At 33.6% G+C, this 20,779-nt stretch overlaps 1 protein-coding gene across 4 annotated transcripts in view; it reads right to left on the bottom strand.

Annotated features, from left to right (window-relative positions):
* Fibp (acidic fibroblast growth factor intracellular-binding protein) overlaps positions 1-20,779 on the bottom strand; it is an 83,962-nt gene that overhangs the window by 40,231 nt on the left and 22,952 nt on the right. For all 4 annotated transcript variants that reach the window (XM_085808442.1, XM_035358166.2, XM_035358168.2 and 1 more), the window contains exons 4-5: positions 7,353-7,453; positions 2,351-2,484 (exon numbers count right to left, since the gene is read on the bottom strand). In XM_085808442.1, coding sequence (XP_085664568.1) covers positions 2,351-2,484; positions 7,353-7,453 — 235 coding nt within the window. The remainder of the gene's footprint in view (positions 1-2,350; positions 2,485-7,352; positions 7,454-20,779) is intronic.

Raw genomic sequence — 20,779 nt, 5'->3', positions numbered from 1 at the left:
ATTTTCTAATCCCCTGACTGATGGGTTTTTCTTCATTTCTGCCAATCTTTCACAGTTTAGGTGACCTAATCTCTGATGCCATAGTACATCATTAACATTACTAATTTTAGCTTCTACTATATTTCCTTCAAATTTATTTCCATTTCTGTTAGATACATACAGAATGTTTTCATGTTTATATCATTTCTGCTTTCATTTTGGTAAAAATTATTTTTAAATCATAATCTACAATTTTTGGTACTGACAGTAAATTTTCACTTAATTTGGTACTTGCAGAAATATCTTATTTCTATGAGTTTGCCTTAATGATGTTACCAATACCAACTGATTTGATCACAGCTTGCTTTTCAGTTGTCATTATTAGACTCTCTTCATCCTTAAAAATGATAAATATTTCTTCATCTCTTGCCAGAAGACATGTAGCTCCTGAATCTATAATACATTTAATTTTCCTACTGCCTTGTTCTGATATTTCATTCTCATCATCATTTCTATCTTGATTAAAAGATGAAATTTCTTCTATTTTCTTAGATATTCTCATAAACATTTAGCTGATTCATATTCTCTTTCTTTGCTTCACATTGTAGGAATTTTATTCATTAAATTTCTCAGCTTTCTATGTTCTTTAGTTTTTTTTTCTTTGCTCAATTAATATGTAGCCTAATTTTCCACAACTAAAACATTTTGCATTACTATTATAACACTCTTTTATTAAATGTCCTAATTTTCCATAGTTGAAGCATCTTCTTTCATGATAATTTGATTTTGACCACTCTTTTGCTTTATTACTTCTATTTCTTTTTGTCTCTATTTATTTTTTCCCCTTCAATTTCCTTTAATGCTTGTCTAATTGCAGTTACCTGCTTTTCTCTGCTATTTATAATGATTCTGACATTAAATTCAAATATATTCTTAAGTCCTTCTAATATGAAATAAATTAATTCTTTGCCTTTTATTTCATTCCCCACTTTAATACATTTCAGAACTACAGCTCTGTTCATGTAATCAACTACAAATTCATCTTGCTTTAATTTCAGTTATCCTAATTCTGTTCTACACTTGACTTAAACATCTTCTGTTTTTGCTGCCATTTCATTTTTTATTTCCTCCCATAGTTCTTTGCATTATTTTCATTTGCACATTTAAACACTTGAGGAGTTATCCCAGTTTGATTTATTATATTTCTTGCTACTGATCATCATTATCATCATATCTCTCAAGTTTTCATTTCACTTTCATAATTGACATCATCTTTTCTGTATGATTTTGGTGATGCTTGGTTTTGTTTATTTAATTATGGCAAAGCACACTAGGGCTATCTGACTAAGGGGAGGGATGCCTTCGTGGAGGACTTTCTAAGGGAACAGGCTCGTATACATGTTACATATGGGGAAAGCTACAAAAACGCCCATGCAGCTAGCCTGTTTGCGGGATTCGAACCTCGGACCAAACTACCAGTGTTCAGCGACTTTACCGCTCAGGAGCTGATGGGCGCAGTTAATATGAATGGCATTGTTAATATGAACGCACTCATGATTTTACTGCTTGCAACGTTGAAAAACGTAAACACGTAGCATTGACGGTAACACAAAAAGTGCAAATTCTGAAAAAGATGGAGGCAGGTGCTACTGCTCGGTTTATAGCAGAATCGTATGGAATTGCCACAGCAACTATGCATGATATACGGAACAATAAAAAAAGTTGTTGAAATTTTACAGCAACAGTGATTCTGACATCAGAATCCCAAACCGGAAATCTTTACATGAGGCGAAATTGGCAAACCTTGATGCTGTCTTGTACAAGTGGTTCCGGCAGCGGCAGAGTGATGGGGTTCCTATTTCAGGCCAGTGCCAAGCCTAACCTGTACTCCTGAGAGAAAAGGGAAAGCAGATTCATGCTGATTTAAAAATAGAAGAGCCTAATGTAAATGAAAAATATAATATAACCAGTTTATGTATGTAATAACAATTTAATGCATATAATCAATTATCGTATTAATATCTTTTAGTCTGAATATTATCTTTTCTGTCCTGAAATCCGCACAACCTCTGGTCCCAAGCGTTGCGGATTTCTGGACTTCTACTGTATTCCCATATTATGATCATTTGAAAACAAATATAAATCTAATTGTTATATAAGTCTCAACACAACACGTAACTTGCCCCTGTACATGCTAAAAAATTTGAGGAAAGAATTGAAAAAAAGACAGAAGAATTAAGGAAGTAATTAACTAGAGATAACTTCAATTTGTACTGTATCAATTTTCAGGCTCTTAATATTGTTATAAAATAACTTCGAAAATACTGGACTTGATGCACATAAGATAGGTAGGAATGAAAATATTTCCTACCTGGCTTTGGACATGACCAATTGCACATCATCCAGTTAGCACAAAACAGAAAATCATCAAAAGTCAAGTACTGCAATTTTTTCTTACTGGTTTCAAATCGATTACTAGTTAGGTAGGCAATAGCAGCATATTTTCTGAAATTAAAAGAACAGCTATTTTATAATATAAATGAAAGAACTTAACCTCTGTAACAAAAAGTACTTTTAATTCAAATACTTGTTGTTACACGTACTTAAAAAATTAAGGTCTAACATTTAGCCATAAATATAATTTTTATATGAAATTTCTGAAATTCAATTAAGGTATTCTAGGCAAGGTGTAAAAGTCTGCAATATATTATACCACCTCTCTATGTAAATATGAAAGAAATTTCCTTATTAAAGATATGGCATCATAAAAGTGCTATCGTACTGTTTTAATATAACACACAGAAACTAAAACACAGGTACGGAGCCAACAAACCAAAATTTCAGTTTTCATATTCTACCATAAGAGATCATACAGCAAATACACGGTCATTAACAAGTAAATATTTAAATAATAATATAGTTATATAGTTATAAAGCAATGCTTAAAGAATGAGATTCAAATCTGATATGTGAAAGAACTTAGTTTTACAAAGGTCACTTTGTGTGCTCAGAGACAGCTTCAGCTCATTAATAATATTATTATTTAAAAATAGTGACAAAGAGAATTTCTGAAAAGATAAATCACTTCATTTAAAAAATCACACTGTATACCTAATTTTTGCACACTTACATGTTATTGAAACTACCTTAGTAGAAGTCACCAAATTTACAGAATGTGCCAAACTCTGGCAACCGCGTGCATAAGCATTCTACAGGCAACGGTGTTCATAACAATCGTTTAGTTAAGTAATGTTACCATCTTCAGATGTGTTCCTTTTGTTGCATTCCAAGTTCAAATGGTTTTTATAAATAAATTATATTTTTTGTCAGACTTTTAAAATATGGGCTTGTGGAATTCGTCAGCAATTGAAGAAACTGTGGATAAATCTCTAAAGGGGACATTGAGAAGATATATTGAGTAGACAGCTGTTATTACTGAGGTTTTACATTATGCTGAGTCTGCAATTCTCTGATTTTTTTTTTAAGTTAAAACAGACTGCTGTGCACTTGGGGAGAATAGCAAAAAAACTCCAACAAGATCTGGAGAAGAAAGTATTTTATTAATGTATAATATAATCTTTAATAATTAAAATTTGTATTTTAAATTGTTAAAATATGCTTCCTTTTTATATGTCGATAATGTTTACCAACTAATGATAAAAATGGATTGTTTGAGAATCTTTTTTGAAAATCATGAAAGTTGCCAAACTGCATCTGATAAAATACAAGTGTCTGAAAACAAATGTGAGCCATTGTAATGTAAAAATCACACAAGCATTACAACTTTATGATTACACTATTTTTGGAAGATAATTACATACCAAATGAGAGGGGTGAAAAACAGTCGCATTTATACACAGAAATGTTAATAATACAATTCAATAATAGGTCAACATAAAAGCAAAGGATGATATAATTGTAACAGATATGAGGTATATAAAATACCACTCTTTCTGGTAGATAAGCCAAGCCACACTAGCATATACACTACACACATAAAAATTGACTTAAAAAAGGAAATTTCAGGGCATAAGCTACACTGCCACATATGGTGCAGCAAAGCATTCCAAAACATGGTACTTAATATTCAATTTTTTAGTAATACCCTTCCATATTGATGTAATCTTCATTGATAACACTTTATAGCTTTTACAACATATATATAATCAATGCTATATAAATAAATAAAAAAAATAAACATATTACTATAACTTGTCAAAAACGAACTCTGCTGATTTCTAATACACATTATTTTTACAGGCTGGCAGAGCTTTCGTTACTACCATAAATTACCACATTATCAAAAAGAATACATACATAAATTAGATATTCAAACATAATTTTATAATTAATCTACATTTTCTTATCAAAACCTTCAAATCCAACTCATCAGTGTCAGAATTAAATAAGAAATAACCATCAAGGTCACTTTTATCATTCTGTTCTATATCACTTCTTTCAACATCGCCATCTTCATTTTCTTTCTCAATGATTTCCAATTAAATGAAAGCCAATACAATTGTATCTGCTCGCATTGAGTGTCATGCTTCACTGATCCATAAGGGAGCCTCCTCCTACGTAGCTTTTCTCTCCAAATCGGTATTTGTGAAGGAATGGAGTTCACTACACATCCATTCCTCCCACTGCTTTTGTAGCTTGTGTTTGAAAATTCTACTGATGGTGAGATCAAGAGGCTGTAAAATTTTTGTGAGACCACCCTGTATCACTGAGACAGCAGTGTTAAGTTCTTTTTGTGTTGGATTCTACAGTATCTACTAAATGGGGTCACAATGAATCCAGAACTACAGTACAAAGTCCATAATCCGGACTTGTAGGGACTTTGGTGATTCAGGATTAGGGGTTTTGCCAGATTATAGATCATCAATTTAAATCTGGTAAGATGGCATGCAGAAATTATACAATTAAAAATATGAAATCGTAATTTATGAAATAAAGAGCAATTATAATCTAAAGGATATGAAAATTTACAAAAAAAAAAAAAAAATTGTTTAGTTTATTAAACATTTCTTTCAATGTAAGTTGTTTAAGTTGCTTCGATTTTTGTGCTAATACTTTCTCTTTAATTCTATAAACAGACATAATTTCTTGTTCAGTTACAAAGTTCCACTGTTCAAGTCCTGTAATTGCTGTGTCGAGAATACCGACTAACTTGTCAAACGAAATGTTTTCATTTTCAATAACCTCTCTGTCACTTTCTTCTCTATCGGAAGTTGTATTTTCTGGATCTAGAACCATACTTTAGACTTCGCTGTCCATTAATTGATTGATAATTGGAGCATTGTTGTTGCAATGAAAGACTTCTGTTATATCATCTTTATTTATTACCACTTCTCCACATTTCTTTACAAAATCCAATAACTGGAAAATTTCACTTTTAGTTTGCAATGTCCGAAAACATTCAAATTCGTGGCTATCATCTTCATTGTCCTCACCATGAAATATGGTAGCTGGCCATAAATTAAGACAAGCATTTTTTAACTTAACTGGAGACACATCCTCCCAAAGCGCATGTGCAAAGCATACAAAAAAAAAGTTTGTGTCTTTGAGGTCCGGATTATGGACTTTGAACTGTATAAGTGTCTGAGCTTGGAAAAAAGTACCTTTCCGTTTTCAATAAATTTTTGTTAGCCAAGACATCACTTTTTTGTATATCCATCCTTTTTTGTTGGCGTAAACAATGACCTCCTTGGGGAAGTTTCCTTTCAGATTCATTCCTTTTAAAAATTATCACAGGAGATAACTTCTCTCTATTGGTAGCACAACTTAAAACAGAAATAAAAGATGATTTTTCATTACCAAAGAATGAAAAAAAAAAAAAAAAAAAAAAAAAAAAACAGAAACAGTTTTTCTGTTGAATGAACAATTCTGCTCATAGAACAGTCAAATGTAATGGGCATTTCGTCTACATTAATTATTTGCCTTCTATTCCAATTTTGTTCTTTAATTTTCTTAAATGATAATTTTGTTCTCAAAAAAAAAAAAAAAAAACTATCTGTTTCCAAGCCAGTCCATGGGAAGCTTCTGTCCAACTGTTGTCCTGTCAGGTAATTCCTTTCATTTTATCAAACAGAAACTAAGTTCTCCAACAACATTTTTATAATAATAATAATATCCATTTGTTGAACAATTACTTTTGCTTAAAGGGTAATTTTAACTGCTGACGCTGATAATCATTTTTTTCCTCTGTTTTATTGTTTAGTTCACTGAATTGTCTTCCCAATCAGACCAGGCTACAATACCAGTCTGACAAGATCTTTAATTCTTATGCATTTTCTCTAATTTTTTTTGTTTGGACTTTCTCTGACAAATGCAGCTCTTATCAACTTAAAATTCTCTAATGCAGCCCAATTTCCAATTCATAATGCTTTCTTCACTGCTGAAAGTTCAAAAGCAGCTGTATAACTCTTTCTTCCAGTAGGAGCCACAATAATAATTTAAAAAATTCATCAAGCACAAATGATAAAGTAAGCACTGCAACAAGTAAACAATATGCAAGCTACAAAGCAGTGAGAACATGTTAGAATGAACACAAAACTAGGCGAAATAAAAGTTTTTATGGCCCTTTAAAAAGAAGAGGTCCATAGGAAAACGCAAGGAAAACCACAGAGTTCAGCAGAAAATACATGCATAAAGAAAATACGGTGTCTCTACATTAAGTTTATCCTATCACACTTAAGCAAGTTTCATACAAGTTTGAATTTGTTTCACTGTCTTAGTGCAATTTGACTACTCTAACATGCTAAAATATCAGAGTTAATTCCATATTACCCATTTCACTTATGTATAACTTACTATCTACACTAACGAAGTTTTAAAGACAAAGGGAAAATAAATGCTTTCAGATATGATGCAAAGCTAAATTTTTAACTTTGAAACATGTACAAGCAGTGGCTTATCTACCCGAAACTGCAGTACTTTATGGAACGAAAGAAAAAAAAAAAAAAAAAAAAAGATTTCTATAATTTTCCAAGAAGGACAGTTTTTGATCACTGGCTAACATGAACTTCTTGCCATGCATGAGGAATGATCCATATTTTTTATAGCGTCTGTATAAAGTTCTGGCTTGCACTGACTTCATGAAAAAAAGCTTGTGTATTTCAGGTGCATGAGAATACTTATCAAAAACTGTTCATTGGATCATGTGTTTGTTACAAGTAGCATTCACTACAGTAGGGTTTAAATGTAATAAAAATAAATATACTAAAATTAAAAAAAGTAAAAGTCATACATTTTAAAATCATTATTAGTTATACTACGTATCACGACTAGCAATAATACAAAGTAACAACCTGATGTACGGCATTGAAACAAACAGTCCCCATTTTACTGAGAAAAAAAGCATAAAAAATTACCTTGCAAGACATTCTGAAAGCAAAAACGTGCTCCGTATGCTTTTAACTAGTTCACCACTACTGTCTTCAACTATCTTGTACACTCTTTTCACATTATCAAACTGAAAAATACACTTTTTGTAAGATAATTAAGATTAAATAAATAAATCAATTTGTGTATATTTTAAATTAGCATAGAGAAGAATTTTAAATCAGAAAGATATATTTCCTGAATAACAACATGGATTTAAAAATAAACGACAGTATTCATAAGTGATCAATTTCAATTTTTTTAACCATCTAAGCAACTGGACAGCTTTTATCTGGTTATGAGATATACTGGTCATGAGATAACACCAGGTTTTAATGAAAGTTTCCTGCCACTGCAAATATTGTCTGCGCAAACAGTTAACGTTGCCACGTTTAATCAGATTTTGTCAAACGATTTCCAGCATTTGAAAGAAAGAGACTTGCTTTAGAACACTGTGTTGTGAAATTTGTAAAAAAATATCGTTATTGAGTACAAGGTGTCTGAAACAAAGCTATTACGCTATCGGATCAGAACCATAATTTACTTCCAGTTCTGTTGCAAAAAGTCAGCTACAGTATGTCATCCAATCATGTGTACAGCTTTAAGTACTAATGTTGTATCATATGACACTGTGAAATTGAAAGTTCAAAAACACGGACTATGAAATTCAAGAAGTACAGCGTTCTGACCAGCCTATTGATGCTGATGAGGCCTGCTTGTGAAAACTTGTGAAAGAAGATCAGTATGCAACCACTAGAGAGCTTGCTAAGGAGTTACACATTAGTGCCATGTCCATTAGTCACACTATGCATTGTATAATTGCATAAACTTGATATACACTGCAGCAAAAAAAAAAAAAAAAAAAAAAAAAAAAAGGGGGGGGGACAGCTCTATATCTCTGGTTCTACTGGGCCAATTGACGAAATTTTTAAATTCAACTTGAGTTTTTCATGTCTCGAAAGTGCGACTTAGGATATCTATTAGATTTATATATAGCATTATTCTAATATCGGTATTTTGACACAAAAATCGGACTTTTTCTGAAATAACATACCAATTTTTTTCCATATTTCAATTCTATGACTTTAATTACGCTAAACTACCAAGTTTTGTAAAAATCGCAGGAGTAGTTTTCAAAAAAATTAGCTCCTCAATGTTAATTGAGTTTGGTATATATTGGTTAATCTCTATTTTTTATTAAGCTTATTTGATTCTTCCTTTCACATTTTGATTCACAGGATCATTCCAAATATAATTCGCTCATCTTTCACGATTTATTTTAAAAAATTACATTTTTAAATAATTTTTATAAATTTTTCAAAAAAATGTTGAATTATAAGCTATAAAAGTTTTAACATCATCTTAAGGTAGATGTACTTAAGCATACCCACAAAAAATTACAATATTTTATTCAAAATTTCCGAAGATATATGTGAATTTATATACTGGTGCTCTTTGAAATTTAGTATAATTGTTGAAAGCGATAAAACATCAGATGTGGTTTAAACACCCTGCTAAAATATTTGGAAGTAGAAATGATGAGACTTTTTCCCCTCTCATACACAATGTAAGAAGGTAGGAATGAGGTGCCTCTTTTTCCGCTCCAGCATAATGGAAGTGAAAGGAAAGGAAAATTGGTTGCCATATATTAAGAAGTTCACCAAATAAATTATTCTTGGCCAAACTGAAAAAACTTTGGCAAGATAAATTTTTGAATTTCTCAGTAAGTTTCACACCAAATTTTACAAAATTTAATAGCTCGGCATAATTTGAGTCGTAGAATCGAAATGCAGAAAAAAATTGGTATGTTATTTCAGAAAAAGTTTGATTTTGTGTCAAAATACCTATGTTAGAACAGTGGTATTGGTGTGTATATATATATATATATATATATATATAATATATATCCTAAGTCACGCTTTCGAGACACCAAAAAACGGAATTTGAATTTTGTCAATCAGCCCAGTAGAATGGGAGATATAGAACTGTCCCTTTTTTTTTTGTGCAGTGTACAAGTTCAATTGCTAGGTGCTGCATAAGCTGACTCAAGCAGATAAGGACAGATGTGTTTGGGCTTGCACTAATCTGCTTGAATATCAATGAAAGGACAAAATTCTGAACCAGATCATCACTTGTGTTTAAAAGTGGATTTACTTCAACACCACAGGCTGAAAAGGGGGGTTCGTCTGTACCTTGTGTGCCCCTCGCAAAGTACAATTTGATTACCGTATTTGATGGCATATAAGATGCACTTTTTTTCCCAAATTTGGTCTTTAAAAAGTTACCTGCGTCTTATACGTGAAGGACACAGGTTAACTTTCAATACTGAATGCTATTTTTAGCCCGGATAAAGGTCTAGACACACATAACTTTTTCTACATCTACATGTGTGTGGCCTTCTAAATAAGGGTGCGTCTTATATGCCATCAAATACAGTAACAAAATTATAATACTTTGGTGGGGTTGCCATGGTGGCATCCACAAAGAGTATCTGAAAAAAGGTAAAAGCCTTGACAGTAAGGTGTACAGCAAGACGCTAGTCTGGTATTGACGCTGCTATCAAGGAAAAATGTCGAACTGAGTTTCAGTGCAAAAAAGTAATGTTCCATTAAGATAATGCAAGATCACATGTGTCTGCAATCATTTTCTGGATTTTGTATGGACTCGAATGGGATTTTTTGCCACACCTTCCATATAGTCCAAACATCGCTACTTCGGTCTTCTACCTTTGTTCAAACTTGCAGCAACATCTTGCTGGTGCTAATTTCCATTCTGCACAGGACATCCCAAATGAGGTTGATCTGTTTTTGGACTTGTGACCACCAAGTTTCTGGGCTGAATACTTTGAAAAACTACCAAAACACTGGCAGAAATTCATATATTTAGGTGGTGATTACTACTCACACTAAAGGTACTGCTTTCATGTTTTCCCCCCTAACTTTATTAAGAACGTTTTTCAGTGGAAATTTTTCTTAATAACCAGATACCTAGTTATTTAAAATATATTGCTTTCTTACATTTAACAATAATTTGAATGTTGCCTTAATGAACGAAGGTTATAACACAAAAAATAAAATAAATAACTGCACTAATCCAGCTAATAAATGCTGTTTGACTACAGCTCCTCAAGCAAATCTAAAAATCTGCACCATTCAGAGGGTTAAATCATAGTCTCCCAACCTTTTCTGGCTCACTTTAAAAATTCCCTTTAAAAATTTTTCCTTTTCAGCATCCTGTTTGAGCAAACTATCTCAACGTAGTTCTGAGTAAACTTTTAAATCCTAAACAGTACCAAAAAAGAACAAGTTATTAAAAACTTTACAACTATTTTTTTTAAGGTGGAACCAAGTTCGCTGGAATTTAGAAATCTCTGCAGACAAGCCTCCTCAAAATGATTCTAGAACAGCTTTTGATGTGCAGAAAACACAAGACTTGATACCAAGCAAAAATATCAAAGAAAGATCCAATATGGGGTTTGCTATTTTGATATTTTGCACAGGGATAAAAATGTATACCATGATTGACAGCTGAGACTTCAGTAGCAATAGTCTAATATTCTTACCTTTAAGCTTTGCATGGCAGATTACAACCTCTGGGTGTAACAATTGAAACGTGTACATATTATTCTGTAGATTCTGTTGGTAGAATCCTGTTTTAGATGAATTGTTAAAAAGTCTGGCAAAGACAATAAGTTGGAGGAAGGGCAGCAAATCACATTGATAATTTAATTTATTTATTTCAAACAAAACTGAAACACAACATGAATGAAAGCCTTCTTTTACTTGTGTTTCAGGTTGTGCCACCAATGGAGAGAAGTTAACCCCTTCAATAACTTTCAAAAGAAAAACAGTTTGAAAGGAAACTTCCCTAAAGGAATAATTATTTGTGCTAACAAAAAAAGATGGATGCATGAAGAAGTGACGTTGTGTTGGCTGAGACAAATTTATTGAAAAAAAGAAAGGTGCTTTTTTCCAACCCTGAGGACTCAGTGTTCTGGATTCAATACAATCCCATTTAGCGGATACAGTCATATCCGAAGCAAAAAACTTAGCACCAATGTATCAGTGATAAAAGGTGGGCTTAAAAAATTTTACAGCTGCTAGATCTCACCATTAATAGAGTTTTCAAGCATGAGCTCTGAAAGCAGTGGGAGGAATGGATGCAAAGTGGCTCCATTCCTTCAGAAATTCCAGACAAATGAGAAAATCTTTGTATGGGAAGGCTGCCCTATGGGTCAATAAAACATAGCAATCAGTCTGAGCTGAAAGCAATTGTATTATTAAATTATTTATTAAATTGGAAATCATTGAAAAAGAAAATGAAAATGAAGATGAAGTGATTTAGAAGAGAATGATGAAACTGACCTTGATGGTCATTTGTTAAATTTATTTAATTCTAACATTGATGAGTGGGCTTTTGAAGATTTTGTACTAATAAAAGTAGTTAAATTTAATTATAAAATTCTGTTTGACTACCTAATTTACATATTCCTTTTCATATATATATAATATGGTATTTTCATATATATATAATATGGTATTTTATGGTGATAAATGAAGCTTACTTAACCCGTAACAATAATATTAATCAGAAATCATCAGAGTTTGTTTTTGGCAAGTTCAAGGTAAAACGTTTGTTTCTTATTTATTTATATATTACCGATTATGTCGTAAATACTATAAAATGTTATCGACGATAACATCAATATGGCAGGGAGTTACTGAATAAATACATATTAAGTGCCATGTTTTGGAATGCTTTGCTGTGATGCATACGTCATTGAAGCTTATCTGATGAACTATTTTTTATTCAGTCAATTATCATTTGTGCAGCATATATGCCAGGGTGGCTTATCCACCCAAAGTTACGGTACCTCAGTTTTTTCTGCGGTTTGACACAGAAGGAAATTTACAAATTTTGTGTCACAATTAAATAGTCTTTTGTGTTACATGCAGCCCTTTTCTATTAGCAGCAATTATTAATCATCATTTAACAAAGGAACTTAAGCTTACTGAACAAGGAGAAAGACACTGATCACATTCCATTATAGAAAAACTGAAAGGTAGTTTTTATGTTGACAATTGCATTACCAGTGTAGAAGACAAACCAGAAATGTAAGGTTTTATTTGAGAAAACACCAAGGTTATAAAAAAAGCACAACTTGGGAATTGGGAACACAGTTGTTTAGAAACTTCTGTATTTGAAATCAACAAGTCAAACATTTTGGGACTATTATGGGTTAGAGAAGCTGATACTCTGGAAATTTGTCAGGAAGGCTCGGAATTTAAAGATGAAATGTTGACTAAATGAAAATTCCTATTGGTTCCATACTGAGTTTTCAATCCTGTATGTTTTATGTCACCTGTAATGTTATATCCTAAACTTCTATTGCAGTCTACATGGAAGGCAAAGGAAACATGGGATGCTGAAGTGAATAACCATGCAAAGGAATCATTTTTGAAGTGGACAAAACACTTACCATATTTATTAAATATAAAAGTACACAGATGGTTTGGTGGGAGTAGCGAGGTTAAGATGAGTCTATACACTTTCTGTAACACTAATCGAAGAGCATATGTTGCTGCACTATTTATCAGATGTGAATAAAAAGCACAGGCTATTAGTATTATCTATAATTATTACAAGTCCAATCAAGAATTACTCCTATGAAGATTACCATACCAATACTGAAATTTATAGCAGCTACAGTCGGAAATAGGCTGCATAAGAGAGTGATGAAAGCTCTTAAACTCGGAAGACACAGAATCTTTCTTCTGCACAGACTTAACCATGGTTCTTACTTAGATCTGCCATGATGACCAGTGGTCAGTCTCTGTTAGTAACAGAGTAAGTGAAATATCTTCAGACCTATAAAAATATATGCCAGGTGATAAGAATTCTGCTGATTTACCCTCTTGGGGATGTGCAGCAAAAGGGTTGCCACAATCCCGATGGTAGGAAGGTCCACAATGGCTAAAGGAAGGTATGGAATCTTTGCCAAAATTCAAGTCGAAAAAATTAACAAGAAGTTTCAGTAGAGAAGAAAAAAGTCTTAAATCTTCATTAATAAGTGTTCAGTTGGAAAACAGAAACTGATATTATAAACATTTCTCGAAGTACATTTGCAAAGTGTGCTATGTTATGTTGGGTTGGATATTATGATTCAAGAATAGTCAAATTCCAGATGATCAATATATCCATGACAATTTGTTTTGCAAGGAATGTATAGCAGCTAAAAACAAGTCATTACAAGTAATAAAAAGGGAAACAATAACTGGCTTGAACAAATATTTCTCAGCTAGAAGATACAAAGAATTTTCAACATCCAGCAGTTTTACTTAAACCTGTTGTTTTCAGAATGATTTTTGATACACATTTAAATTCATCACATTCTGGTACCAAATTTTAGACAGCATTATTGGATTTCAGGTGCTTGTCATACCACCCAAGCCATTCTTAATTCAAGTCAATCCCTGCGGAGTCAATTGAGTTGACAGCTGGGCAGTGAGCGCTGAGTGGGTCATCGAGTTCACCGAAGGAGTCTCTTAGTGTATCGCGGTTAGTTCATCGTCGAGAGAGTGTGCCGAGCTCCGGGAATGACTGAACCGAAGAGTCAGGAGCCATACTCTGTGTGTCGTCGAGTGCATCGCAAGTTGTAGTGTGGAGAGTCTCCAGAGTACGTGGAGTTCTAAGAAAGACCAAGCAGAGTCGGGAGCTGTACTCTGGTGCTTTGCAGTGAGGTTGTCTCTACCGTGATAGCCTGATAACCTGAAGGATGTGTCGCTGATCGTGTCAGCATGTTTATAGTAGTTCATTGACGACTGTAAAATGTGTTTTGGAGTTGTCCTGACAATACTGGCAAATAAAGCGTGTTTTGATACTTCATCAAGTGTCGTCGTTATTCACTCCAAATCCACACGAACCCTGTACGAACATGAAGGAAGAAAATAAGTAACAACTGGTATCAGAAGAAAAGAAAATTGTAACAGCTGGTGTCAGAAGTGGGAATGCGAGTGAATGCCAGTGACCTGCCTACACAGGAAAGCCATGGAGGAGGAGATGTAGAGTTTGATGGACATTTTAGTTGAAATGAAAGCCAGCCTGGAAGAGATCAAAGCCAGACTGCAGGAGATGAAAACTAGACTGGAAGAGAAGAACGCCAGATGAGAAGAAATAAATGTCGGCCAAGAAAAGTTGCAAAAGCAACTCCCACAGAGGAAAGTGGAGCTTACAGAAGAAACTAGAACCATAAAAGATGATGAGGAAATAAACGAAGTCTCTTGTAAAGCTTCTGAAAGAGGTGAAGAAATAATTCATGTAAATAAAGTTCCTGATTCTCAAGTGCCTGAAGTGGAAGAACGTGAAAATGCGACTGTTAAGTTCAATGAAACTGATAGTGAAATTACAAAATCGCAGTTAGCAAGAATTGAACCATCTGAAAGTGCATGTGATGCAGATATGAGAGAAGTTGATGTGCAGATTAAGCAGTGTGCTCCAGTATTGCAAGAGAATTCACCCACTTCGCAAACTATATGCGCATCTCATAGTGCCAATTTTGCAAAAAAGGACTTGATTCTAAACCAGGATACTTCTACTTGTAAAGAATTGGATTCTGCTCATAACTGTAATGCAAACATAGGAAATGGTTTTCAGGAAATAGAGGTAAATCTGCATGTACCAGCTGCTGAAAATACCGAGGTGAACTGTATACATGGTGGCGATAAACTACAGAGTGGTGAACGAACTGTTTTAGGTTTTCCTGTGGATGAAATGTCTCAAAGAACTGAATCTCCAGACTGTGATATGCAAAACAGAAATACATCTGAGAACTGCAGTGGAAAAGTATTTGACCCAAGTATATTTTAATGAAAAGACAGAGACTGAAATTCATTCAGAACATTAATTTGTATTATTTGAAATTGTAATGTGTTTGTGTATATAACTTGTACATAGTGTAAATATTTGCTTCTCATTTTTAGGGGTACTCACAATTCTTGCGCATGAGTTTTTTTTATTTAGTTTCTGTGTAAAGTTTGTATGTAATGTAAATGTTTGTTTCTTTAGTTATGTTTTTAAAATGTTTAGATTGTATTGAATTTGGCTTCTGATCAAGGATTGCACTGCCCGGGACGTGCAGTCCTTGGAAGGGGGCAATGTTATGAAATGTACAGGCGTGGTAAGATGGCTTCTTCGCAAAGCAGTTTCAGGGTTGCCACATTTGGCGAAAAATCACCCATTTGGCGACAAACTCGGTGATATACCATGGACGGATGGAGAGCCTTCTGGAACGAATTCTTACTGGTTTAGCCCAGAATGTTCTGAAACACAAACTGAAAGCTATATAAACCATGCTGGTCTGCAGTCAGTATGTGTGTGCTTCATCGACAGGGCGAGTAAGAGTACCTCGGATAGAGTATCGAGAGTGTGTGCCTCAGCTAGCGAGCTGATAGTTAGTATCGAGTTGGTATCTCGGCTAGCGAGTCAATCCCTGCAGAGTTGATCGAGTTGACAGCCGGGCAGCGAGTGCCGAGTGGGTCGTCGAGTTCACCGAAGGAGTCTCTTAGTGTATCGCGGTTAGTGCATCATCGAGAGAGCATGTTGATCTCTGGGAATGACTGAACCGAAGAGTTGGGAGCCATACTCTGTGTGTCGTCGAGTGCATTGCGAGTTGTAGTGTGGAGAGTCTTGAGAGTACGTGGAGTTCCGGGAACAACCGAGCGGAGTTGGGAGCTGAACTCTGGTGCTTTGCAGTGAGGCTGTCTCCACCGTGATAGCCTGATATCCTGAAGGCTGTGTTGCTGATCGTGTCAGCGTGTTTATAGTAGTTCATTGACGACTGTAAAACATGTTTTGGAGCTGTCCTGACAATACTGGAAAATAAAGTGTGTTTCGATACTTCATCAAGTGTCGTCATTATTCACTCCAAATCTACACGAACCCCGTACGAACGTGAAGGAAGAAAATAACGTAACAATTGGTGTCAGAAGGAAAAAAAAAAAAAAAAAATGCAACAACATAAAGCACACCAAGAAGTATACCTTCAGCTGATTTCCACTCTGATAACTGATCATTTTCTTCAAGTGTTCTAAAGATTTATTAGGCACAGAGAATAACCATTAATACTTTATAGTGACAACGGCATATTGTAACATTTTGTACAAGCAGTTAGAGCTTTAAATAATATTAACTAGATGGAAATTGAAGCTCTGCAAAGAAGAGCCACAGGAAGTTCATGCCTCTTAATGTACCATGGTGGGGCAGATGGTTGGAAAGAATGAGAAGTGTTTTTAAACAACTGCTAAGAAACATTTTTGGGAAAACGTTCCTAAATTTTGAACAATTACATACAATTCTCTGTAACTGCAAAGGAATCATCAACTCTCGACCACTAGCTTACATTTCTGAAGATCCAAGTAATCCAGTTCCCTTGACTCCTAAAATGTTTTTGAAGAAGATGTAACCTGATCTAAACTTGGTAGAAACTCAAGATCTAAATAAATGGCTCAAGTACATGGTAAAATTGAGAGAAGAGTTACAGTGAAGATTTAGTAGCAAATACTTAAATACTTAGGTTAACTGAAGATGGAGGTCAGTAAAAAATCGTTGAATAAGATAAAATGTCATATTAACTGGAAGTGACAATAACAAAATATTTAGATGGGTAACACTTGTGAAAGTGACAGAGTTGCGAAAGTCCTACGTCAAGACAGTAAAGTTCAAACTGTAGTTGTCCAGACAGCAACCAGTATATTGTTAAGACATATTCAATGAATATCTCATTGGAAATTGTGGGACATCAAGATGCAGCTGACAACTTAACTCAGCTCAAAAGTTATAAGATCCAGAAAGCAACAGAAAAGGTAAATGAACTTTGTGAGTCTCTACCATAATAATCTGCATGAGGGCATGAGATTAGAACTCATAAGGGACTCAACTTATAACATCAACATCTGTTAAGAATTATAATAGTGTAATTTTACTAGTGCAGAATTCATACTTTGCTTAAGGCATACTTTGTTTAAGGCATTCATAATTTTTTTGTTTCTTTCTTTCTTTCTTTTTTTTTCTTTTTTCTTTTTTATTTATTTTTTACAGAAATAGACTTTAATGTTAAAACTTGAGATAACTTCTTTGAATTAAGTTAACTTAAGGTGGAAGAATATTGGCTACTGACGAGCCACATGTTTTGATACCAATATTTTGCTGCAGCCGATTGATCACAGCGTGCTCTTTTCTAGCCTTGTGAGGTACCAGTATATGAAACTAACACTTGTAATGAACCTGCAGTTTTCTGCAAATAAATTTGTTTCTACCACTCTTATGAAAAGTATTTTTTATTGCCATGTAACATCACTCGGTCGAGTTCATTTTACTGAAAGTGAATGATCATAGTTTTCATATAGTACTATCAGGTTGCAGAGATATTAAGTATTTTTTGGAAGCATGAGAGATGAAACATAAGCAATGCCTTCACCAGGATTTGAAGCATGGACCTGTCGAATATGCGGCGAGCACCACTACACTACAAAGGCGGGAGAAATCGGTCGCGGACACTAAACCGACACCAGTTAGCTGACAAGACATTTAGCCAACACGGACACTTAGACAACAGGACATTTAGCCTACAGGCCATTTCACCAACATGGACACTTAGCCGACACGGACACTTAACTGACAGGTCATTTAGCCGAACATGGACAGTTAGCCGACAAGACACTTAGTCAACAGGACATTTAGCAGACACAGATAGTTAGCCGACAGGACATTTGGCCAACACAGAGAGTTAGCCCTCAGTACATTTAGCTACAGGACACTTAAGTGTCAAGTCATTTAGTCAACAGGGCGTTAAGCCGACAGTGACGTTTAGCTGACACGTACCCAATAATTATTCAAATTTACTATCAATTACAAAATTTCTCAACTTCTCCATAAGTTCAATATTTAAATCATTTTTTTCACCTATCAGCAAAACTCATTTTTCGATTCTTAAAGATGTCATATGTGCCTTTAATTATTGTGTGGTGTATATTGACTAAATTGAAAAAGCGCTGAAATTTTTCGTCAGGGAATATGAATTAAATATCGAAAGGAAAAAAGATTTTTTTTTTACCTAATTACGGCAGTCACTTAATTACATTTTAATATGGGATTTTCAAAAATTATCCGTAAAGCTTCTTCATTAATCAAATGGGTTCTTTTGAACACTTTCACATCATTAATAATTTTTCTTGTTTACTTAATGATATTAATTTTCCAATCTGGCTCTTCTTAATGCTTTCAAATTTGTAGGAAATTAAAAGCCCGATACTGTAACATTTTAATGACTACATCTCTCTCTTAAAATATTTACTTAGGTTAATGTTTATAACACTAAACTGTTGCATAATGTTTAATTTAGAATTAAAATACTCTTTAAGGTTTTATTTTATTCAGAACTGAATACATTTCCGCAAAAACTACATTTTTCATTCTTCATATATCGTAAACGCTGCTGATATGCAACTCCGCTTTTATTTTCTAACCGCGCCTACTAAATGATTTGGATCGTGTTAAGGTCGTGCAGAAGCCTTTTGAATATGATTTATCGGAATTGTATAGTGCATGTTTTAGTTCACTGTAAAAATATACATAGATTTCTCTTTTCCTAACTAATTTGTATATAATATTATGTACTCACAATCATCTTTCTTCTCTCATCAGGCGATAGAACTCCAGGATAAACACCATATATCCCAGTATTGCAGTTCTCTCTCTTTACATATATATAGTATACACAATCATTTTTTTTCCCTAAACAAAAATTATGCAATAATTCAGCTCTCTCAGTATTAATTTTTGAAGTTTTATAATAATGGCCATAGTTAGCAGGTAAAAATGTGTTTGCCTGATTCCGACATTTTAATGGAGTTGCTTATTTTTTATCTTAAGAATGGTAAATAACTGCCGGTTGATGATGAGGTGACAATGATTTCTAAACATCTCTTTTCGGTCACTATAACCTTGAAAGTTCTCTTTATTACTTTTTTAATAGCAAAATAAAATAGAGATGCTAATCTAACACTAAACGGCCAATATTTCCTTTAAAAGCATAATTCAAAAATAATACTTACTTCGGTATTCAGGTTTGGGACATTTTCGAGCAACGCATTTATAAAGGTTTAGCCTAAAAAAGCAATTTTTATCGGAAGAGAGTAGTTCTATATTAAGTAAAATGGTCACTCTATTTTTGATAGGCCCAGTAGCATCTGAGCGGTAAAGTCGTAGAGCACTGGTAGTTCGGTCCGAATTTCGAATCCCGCGAATGGACTGTCCTTAGTTTGGGTGTTTCCTTAGTTTTCCCCATATGTAACGTGTATACGAGCCAGTTTTCCTTAGATCGGCCTCCACGAAGGCATCCCTTCCCTTAGGCAGATAGCCTTCTGGCTTTGTCATAATTACATAAACCAAACCTACTTCTGTTAGGTGGCCGCAGTGCTATGTAGCTAACCCAAAAACGAGAAAGAGAAGGAATGAAAGAGAAAAAAAAATATAATAAATGAAAATGAAATGAAAATTTATACATTTTTAACAGATATTGAGAAAAGTTATATTTTATAAGAAAAACATTAATATAACATATTATACTGAAAATTACACATCGCGTCTTTCAAAACATAGTACATAATATTATCTATTTACACGACTGATCTAGTTAAATCTAGCATCGATAGATAGCACCACATTACGGTGACTTTTCACGATCTGACGCTTTGCTCCACCCTACTTGGTTTGTGGCCGCCTCCTTCTGCAGCTTCAGTTATGAATAAAACAAAACCTTAAAGAATATTTTATTTCTAAATTAAACATTATACACTAGTTTAGGGCTATAAGTATTTTAAGCGAGAGGCATGGTCAATAAAACGTTACAGAATTATTATCTCAAGGATGGTGGCATGAACAACAAATTATAGATGTCACAAATAATTTATACCTTTGCTGGTATTAAAAATTCACTTTTTAAATTAGCTTTAATAACAAAATAAAATTTATTTGCTAAATTAACCCTCATTGCCATATGTTTCTATAAAAAAGTATAACTCAAGAATAACAAAAATTTTTATTGCATTATTCAGATTTTTCATGACAGGGAAAGGAAATTTCATTAGTGGGAGGAGACAAACGATTTTTTAAGGGAAGGAATGTATCACGATGTGATGAGCAAAATAGTAATGAAACATAAAGCTATTAGAAATTTGAAAGCATTTGGAAGAGCAAGATTGGAAAATTAATATCATTACGTAAACAAGAAAAATTATTAATGATGTGAAAGTTGATTAAATGAAGAAGCTTTACGGATAATTTTTGAAGATCCCACATTAAAATGTAATTAAGTAACCACCATACTTAGTTAAAAATATTCTTTTTCTATTCGAAATTT

This window comes from Stegodyphus dumicola, chromosome X1 (genome assembly GCF_044657685.1).
Source record: "Stegodyphus dumicola isolate Sdum_Otavi_A_Nest chromosome X1, ASM4465768v1".
Lineage (NCBI taxonomy): Eukaryota > Metazoa > Arthropoda > Arachnida > Araneae > Eresidae > Stegodyphus > Stegodyphus dumicola.
This window is presented reverse-complemented; position numbering and strand designations above follow the sequence as displayed.